The sequence below is a fragment of the Sander lucioperca genome, chromosome 13 (genome assembly GCF_008315115.2).
Source record: "Sander lucioperca isolate FBNREF2018 chromosome 13, SLUC_FBN_1.2, whole genome shotgun sequence".
In the NCBI taxonomy this organism is placed as follows: domain Eukaryota; kingdom Metazoa; phylum Chordata; class Actinopteri; order Perciformes; family Percidae; genus Sander; species Sander lucioperca.
The window spans coordinates 25,431,922-25,440,616 of NC_050185.1; the positions used below are offsets into that span (position 1 = coordinate 25,431,922).

General features: G+C 43.8%; 1 protein-coding gene across 1 annotated transcript in view; it reads right to left on the reverse strand.

The window, feature by feature from the left end:
• Positions 1–279: 279 nt before the first annotated feature.
• pgap2 (post-GPI attachment to proteins 2) overlaps positions 280–8,695 on the reverse strand; it is a 13,789-nt gene continuing 5,373 nt past the window's right edge. The window contains exons 4-6 of the mRNA XM_031279942.2: positions 8,126–8,232; positions 2,771–2,879; positions 280–691 (exon numbers count right to left, since the gene is read on the reverse strand). Coding sequence (XP_031135802.1) covers positions 561–691; positions 2,771–2,879; positions 8,126–8,232 — 347 coding nt within the window. The 3' untranslated portion in view covers positions 280–560. The remainder of the gene's footprint in view (positions 692–2,770; positions 2,880–8,125; positions 8,233–8,695) is intronic.

An 8,695-nucleotide genomic window follows, 5' to 3' on the forward strand; every position in this document is an offset into this window, starting at 1 on the left:
GTCTCACGGTTCGTCAGTCCACTGTTAATGGTCACTAACCACTTCCTGCCGTAGTGCCACTTTATACACCTATGTTATAACGCTTACTGGAAACGACGAGGGGGATGAGCGTGACGAACGCAACACATGGCAGCTGATTGGACGAACGCGTCACGTGGTTCTTGCTGCTCCCGAATTTCAAAACAGACTCTAATGGCGGATTGTTCAGAATACGATCTCGTATTTTACTAAAATAGTTCACCGAAACGTGTTTCTGAAAACATTTTAAGAGAGAAATAGGCGTGTATGTTTACGTGAAGTCATGATATCACGTTGGATATCTAGAGGTGACAGAGGGAACTCTGTTAGAACGACCATGCCAGTTTTTCACCCCGCCAAAATAAAAGCCTTTCTTTGGAGCGTTTTCTAACTACCTTCCCGATGGATTCCTCAGATCTTTTAGTTTCAGATGCTACGGATGAAACGATTGGACCCTAGACGTCAGTTCAGCAGGCTGGACGCCGCCTTCCCGTGTTCAGATATAAGAATGTTTCCGTCACCTTTTTCTTAAAAAACAGTCCTCAGAAGCGCTTGTCTTCAGGCGGCGTGGCCACGATCACCTCTTTGCTGCCAAAGTCCCAGAAGGCCGTCATGTGGAAGGCCATGTTGGAGAAAACCACCAGGTACTCCGAGAGGGCGAACAGGGTGTAGACTGCACACACACACACACACACACACACACACACACACACACACACACACACACACACACACACACACACACACACACAACGCAAACTTTAGATTTGATGTACTCCATCCATTCAACATACAGGGCTTCTTAAGGCCTGTACGGTGAATCGCTTTTTTCACCTTTTTTTTGGCACTTTTTCAACTTTTTTGGAGCTTTTTTCTATGATGGCTGAGGAACTTTTTGGCGGCTTTATGAGTCCCAAACTATAGGTGAGAACACTACATGGGACATCCAATAATAAAGTCAAGATATTTGACTTTTTCTCATAAATAAAAGCATGTCAATTAACTCTACATGTCTGAAACATACATACAGTATCTCACAATAGTGAGTACACCCCTCACATTTTAGTAAATGTTTTAATGGGACAACACTGAAGAAATTACACTTTGCTCCAATGTAAAGTATGAAGTGTCCAGCTTGTATAACTATTTATATTTTTAAAGGCCAGTTATTTCATGGATCCAGGATACTATGCATCCTGATAAAGTTCCCTTGGTCCCCACATCATCACATACCCTTCACCATACCCCCACATCATCACATACCCTTCACCATACCCCCACATCATCACATACCCTTCACCATACCTAGAGATTGGCATGGGGTACTTTCCATAAAATCATCTCTCAATGCAAATCAAACCAGCTATTAGGCTAACTGAAATAAAACCATGTTAATCTCTAGGTATGGTGAAGGGTATGTGATGATGTGGGGGTATGGTGAAGGGTATGTGATGATGTGGGGGTATGGTGAAGGGTATGTGATGATGTGGGGGTATGGTGAAGGGTATGTGATGATGTGGGGGTATGATGAAGGGTATGTGATGATGTGGGGTATGGTGAAGGGTATGTGATGATGTGGGGGTATGGTGAAGGGTATGTGATGATGTGGGGGTATAGTGAAGGGTATGTGATGATGTGGGGGTATGGTGAAGGGTATGTGATGATGTGGGGGTATGGTGAAGGGTATGTGATGATGTGGGGGTATGGTGAAGGGTATGTGATGATGTGGGGTATGGTGAAGGGTATGTGATGATGTGGGGGTATGGTGAAGGGTATGTGATGATGTGGGGGTATGGTGAAGGGTATGTGATGATGTGGGGTATGGTGAAGGGTATGTGATGATGTGGGGTATGGTGAAGGGTATGTGATGATGTGGGGGTATGGTGAAGGGTATGTGATGATGTGGGGTATGGTGAAGGGTATGTGATGATGTGGGGGTATGGTGAAGGGTATGTGATGATGTGGGGGTATGGTGAAGGGTATGTGATGATGTGGGGGCCAAGGGAACTTTATCAGGATGCATAGTATCCTGGATCTATGAAATAACTGGCCTTTCAAAATAAAAGTCTGCCTGCCTCTATGGGAATTTAACATAGGGGTGTACTGACTTTAGTTGCCAGCGGTTTAGACATTAATGTCTGTGTGTTGAGTTATTTTGAGGGGACAGCACATTTACACTGTTATACAAGCTGGACACTTCATACTTTACATTGGAGCAAAGTGTAATTACTAAAATGTGAGGGGTGTACTCACTTTTGTGAGATACTGTATGTGGCTTGTTGAAGAATGGGTCCAATATTTACTTACGGGGCGAAAGAATCGCTCATAATCTGTGTTCAAGTTCACTTCTCGCGTTGGAAGCAATCCACTCGGACCTGCCGCTAGTCTCCTGAAGAGACGTGGCCGTATAGGAGCCCACGGGACACAGATACAGGAAACTACTCTGAGTTGGGGCGTCTCGCTTCTAAACTGTCTCTGGAAGAACTAATTTCCATTAAAAACGTCAAAAAAGCCATAACTAAATATCTGAAAAGTGCCACAAACTTTGAAAAAAGGCAACAAAAAAACGTTGAATGACGGAGAAACCTAAAATGTTTTTAACAGAACTTTGTGTCCCCTCTAAGGCTCCATCTCCACCGCTACGTTTTTGTTTTTTAGGTGTTTGGACAATTTCTGTTAAAATAGACACATAGTCAACAACAACTGTTAATACACAGATGTTTGTTAGAGTGTGCACCGTTAACCTGCTCACCTCCGGCTTCACAGTACTTGTTGTGGCGTCTGAAGAAGTACGCGGCGGCCAAACAGCAGCTGACGTTAAACAGGAAGAGACGCAGCTTCCAGCGATACGACGTCTTCTCCTGAGACGGACACAGAGACAGAATTTAAATGTGTGCGATTCAGAGACAGGGTTTTTCCTGCATAGAGCAATTTATGGTTTGGGTTGAGCCCCCAAAAGTGTGACAACATTATGAAAGGATCCCTACAGAGATAGACCTTTTAGTTAAAGAGTAAGATCCTTTTAGTTTAACATGAAACAGCCCCGAAATCACCATCACCAAACTCCACCAGACTCCATGTAAATAATCAGGACTTTTAGCGTGTATAGAGCCAGCATATCTCCACCAGACTCCATGTAAATAATCAGGACTTTTAGCGTGTATAGAGCCAGCATATCTCCATCAGACTCCATGTAAATAATCAGGACTTTTAGCGTGTATAGAGCCAGCATATTTCCACCAGACTCCATGTAAATAATCAGGACTTTTAGCGTGTATAGAGCCAGCATATTTCCACCAGACTCCATGTAAATAATCAGGACTTTTAGCGTGTATAGAGCCAGCATATTTCCACCAGACTCCATGTAAATAATCAGGACTTTTAGCATGTATAGAGCCAGCATATCTCCACCAGACTCCATGTAAATAATCAGGACTTTTAGCGTGTATAGAGCCAGCATATCTCCACATGTAAATGGGTGAATTAAGGGTTTATTTCAACCAAACCAGAGTGGTGATTGTTGGAACAGTGGAAAGATGAACCAAGACGGCTTTTGGTAGTTTTATTTAGTTTCTGTCCACTTTGAATGAAGTGTGTTTTACCATGATAAAAGTAGTGATTATTTACATGGAGTCTGGTGGAGTTTGGCAATGTTCTCACTTAATATTGGACCAATTTCAAAGATAGTTGTTCAGTCACTTAGACACAAAAACATGGGAAAATAGGGTCCAAACACACACACACACACACACACACACAAAGACAAACAAACACACAAAGACACACACACAAAGACACACACACACACACACACACAAAAAGACACACACACACAAACAAACACACACACACACAGAAACACACACACAAAGACACACTCACGCACACACACGCACACAAAGAAACACACACACACACACACACACACAAAGACACACACACAAAAAGACACACACACACATACAAACAAACAAACAAACACACACACACACAGAAACACACACACAAAGACACACTCACGCACACACACGCACACAAAGACACACACACACAGACACACACACGCACACACAGAAACACACACACAAAGACACACACACAAAAAGACACGACACGCACAAACATACAAACAAAAACACACACACACAAAGACAAACAAACACACAAAGAGACACACACACACACACACACACACACACACACACACACACACACAGAGACACACACACACACACACACACACACACACACACACACACACACAGACACACACACACACACACACATATATTTAGTCTTGAAAGCCTGAGGACATACAGGAAACTAACTCCATTCTAAGATGCATTTCCTTTTTATAGAAACTGTCCTAAAACTTCTTTTGGAAAACCCCAGCATGTGTCACGCCGAGCAGCCGCTCTGTTACGAGCCTCTCAACAACCTGAGAGAAGAAGCCAGAGAGCAGAGCAGGATGTGTGGGAACTCTGACATTATTAAATATTAAAATCAGAGGCGGTTCCCTTTTCCTGGAAGCTCAGCAGTCTCGTGACCTGAAGAGCCAAAGTGCTGCAATCACGGAGAGACACACGGAACAGGGAAGCACCGAAATAAAGCCGAGACAAAGTTAAATTAGGAACTTATTCATCTATTTCCTGCTGCACTGGGAGAGCCCAAACTGCACTTTAAAGACCCAGAGAACCACTCAGGCCACCCTGAGGGCACTAAGGAACCCTAATCCTCCCGTTTTCTAAATGTCTATATCAGAAATATGGGATTAACGGCGTTAACGCAAACCCATTTTAACGGCGTTCATTTTTTTTAATCGCGACATGCTGTGTGTGTGTGTGTGTGTGTGTGTGTGTGTGTGTCCTGGAGATCTGACAACACACAAACACACGTAGCAGAGCTACCCACACCCATGTTTGTACTGTTCATCCATCCATCTTCTTCCGCTTATCCGGTAACGGGTCGCGGGGGTAGCAGCTCCAGCAGGGGACCCCAAACTTCACTTTCCCGAGCCACATTAACCAGCTCCGACTGGGGGATCCCGAGGCGTTCCCAGGCCAGGTTGGAGATATAATCCCTCCACCTAGTCCTGGGTCTTCCCCGAGACCTCCTCCCAGCTGGACGTGCCTGGAAAACCTCCCTAGGGAGGCGCCCAGGGGGCATCCTTATGTTTGTACTGTTGCTTAATTAAATAAAACATCAGAAGAGAGAAGTTGTCTCCGTCCGTGTTTTAAACAGACACACCTGGGGCCAAGTTGGAAACCAGAATCAGCTTTAAATCCAGTCCTGATCTAGTCCTCACTAACACGGGCCCAATTATAGTATCTATATGAAAACTTCACTGTTGTTGCATGAAATGTGGTTTGTGTTTAGCTTACATCATCAGTTTCTATCATGTGAAATAAGAGGCTAAGCCAGCCTGGTGGCCAAGCTGCAGACAGATGCTCCTCAACAGTGAGCTCCCCAGCAGTCAGCTCCCCCTGCTGGTCAGAAGGGGCCTCTGCACCCCTTTCGTTTCAGACCCCCCCCACCAGCATTTGGGCCACGCCTCCTCATTTACATTGACATGTGTCAAGTCCAAATGAAAAGCCAATGTTAAATTTAAATTCAAAAGCCAAATATTAAATCCAAATGGAAAAGCCAAATGGAAAATTAAAAAAAATAATAATATTTTTAATTTGATCTCGCTTCGTTTTCTCTTTGGACTTTCAATTTGAATTATGAATAAATATTTCCTCCATAGCTAGCTAGGTAAATATTACGACTGCCTTCGGAGTTTCCTATATCTGCGTCCACGTTGTCAACATAAGACATGTGGCGTTAGTGCTCCTTTTGTACCATCATTTTATTGAATGAAATGTTAAGCTTCGCTCCTACGAGATGGGTGGGTTTTTGTTACATACAAAGCTAACTGGCTATAGTTAGCCTGTATGCTAGCGGAATTAGCTAACGTTGCGTAACCAGCCAGCAACTTCGGCAATCAGTAGTAGTTTCGGTGAGCTAACCACGACAGTATTGTCGCCCACAATCAACCTCTGCTGCTAAAAGCAGTCAATCTGCAGTGATGATTGAAATAGAGACGCTTGTGGATGTGTTAGCTGTCGTGGTTAGCTCGCCGGAACTACTGCCGAAGCTGCTGGCTGGCTTCGCAACGTTAGCTAATTCCGCTAGCACAGGCTAACTATAGCCAGTTAACTTTGTGTGTAACGTAGCTAACAAAAACCCACCCATCTCGTAGGAGCGAAGCTAAAGGAGCACTAACACCACGTCTTATGTTGACAACGTGGACGCAGATAGAGGAAACAACGAAGGCAGTCGTAATATTTATCTAGCCGTCTAGGCTAACGCTGTTGCGCTAACGTTAGCAAATCGTCGGCGTAGCTTTAGCTAGCTAGCTGTCTAAACTTGTGAAAAGCCGAACAGCATCCCCGTCCAAGTAATAAATAAACACTAGGCAAATATGTTGTTACTGGAGCTAGTAGGGTCCATCAAAACGTGAGATATCTAATCAAAATGTGTTTACAACGTCGGGGGATTTCACAGGTGAGACTGAAGTTAGCCCATAGCTAGCATGATGCCTTCTATTTCTAGATCTAGATAAGTTTACCAGAACTTATCTGAACTAACGACATGATCACTGTCACTAGATATAAAGAAAACCTTGACTTTCACTCGGTGCTATTCACTGACAGTAAAAACACCTCTTCCTCATCCCAGTCAGTCACCATAGTACTAGTACTAGGCTGATACACAGTCACCATAGTTCTAGTACTAGGCTGATACACAGTCACCATAGTTCTAGTACTAGGCTGATACACAGTCACCATAGTTCTAGTACTAGGCTGATACACAGTCACCATAGTACTAGTACTAGGCTGATACACAGTCACCATAGTTCTAGTACTAGGCTGATACACAGTCACCATAGTTCTAGTACTAGGCTGATACACAGTCACCATAGTTCTAGTACTAGGCTGATACACAGTCACCATAGTTCTAGTACTAGGCTGAGGCACGTCTCCCCAACGTGACGTCATCACCGAATTGCGTTAAAAAACCCACTAAACGACTAAAACGGCGAAAACTGGCCTTTAACACTATTTGGTGACATTTTTAACAATGATATACATATGTTGAGTACTTTATGTACCCATTAATCAACAGTGGTGGTTAACCTGCAACATGGGCTTTAACTGTGACATTAATCGCAATTAAATATTTGAATCGTTTGACAGCACTAGTTTCTTTGTTACTACCTAATTGTAGTGGCACAAAACACACACACACACACACACACACACACACACACACACACACACACACACACACACACACACACACACACACACACACACACACACACACAGACACACACACACCCCCTAACTACCAACCACTAGGGCCAAAGTGAAGACACTTGTCCATCTGAATGACTGGACAGTTAAAGGGACCTCTGTGTTGATGGCGGTCTTTAGCTCAGCGGCGCCCTCTGCAGGTGGAAACTCAGCGCTGCTTCTAACTGGACTGATGGATGCTGTGCAGACTGAATATATATATATATATATATATATATATATATATATATATATATATATATATATAATATCTCTCTTTCCTTTCATAAACAGAGAGGCGCACCAGGAAACGATTACTCACTAACAAACACTTACCGGTTAATCTGCCGATTATTTTAGGTTCATAAAATAGAGAGAACATTTTATATATATTTCTTATGAGTCATTGGTTAAATATACAAATAAAAAGACAGACAGGCAGACAGACAGAGAGAGAGAGACAGACAGACAGACAGAGACAGACAGAGAAAAAGACAGACAGAGAGACAGACAGAGAGAGAGAGAGAGACGGAGAGATAGACAGACAGACAGACGGACAGAGAGAGAGAGAAAGACAGACAGACAGAGAAAGAGAGACAGAAAGACAGACAGAGAGACAGACAGAGAAAGAGAGACAGACAGAGAGAGAGACAGACAGACAGACAGACAGAGAGAGAGAGAAAGACAGACAGACAGAGAAAGACAGACAGAGAGAGAGAAAGAGAGAGAGACAGACAGACAGACAGACAGACAGAGGATGGTTAGTGTACCTTTGGGTCCACATAGTTTCTCCTGATCACCTGCCACAGTCTGCACGTAACGAGCATGTGCAGCAGCGAGCTCCCGACGAACACGATGAAACCGTTTTTATGAAGACCTGCGGACACAAAGGGCTCGTTAACACTTCCACAAGACGAGAGACTCCAGCACCAGTCAGAGAGGCTGCAGCTCTGATCTCTGCGTCTGCAGTCACACCGTTTAAAGAGCGAGGTCACGTGGTCAACGCCACAGAAATCTGTCCGTCTTCCTGGCTCCTCTGATGTTTTAAATCACATCAAAATCATCCGGCCCGCATATCAGTTCAGGTTCACAATAACTTTTGGCTTACCTTGTTGTGCGCTAAACCAAAAGACGGGAAACTGTATTTTTAAACTGCAATTACGCAACACTCAACGCAGAATTTGCAGAGACTCAGAAATCCTGCTCAGAAGAAGAGTTTTAATATTAAGGGCCCTATTTTAACGATGTAAGCGCACGGCGTGAAGCGCCTGGTGCAAGTACGTTTAAGGCGTGTCTTCATTAATCAGAGGTGTGCTTTGGGCGTAACATGCAATCAACCA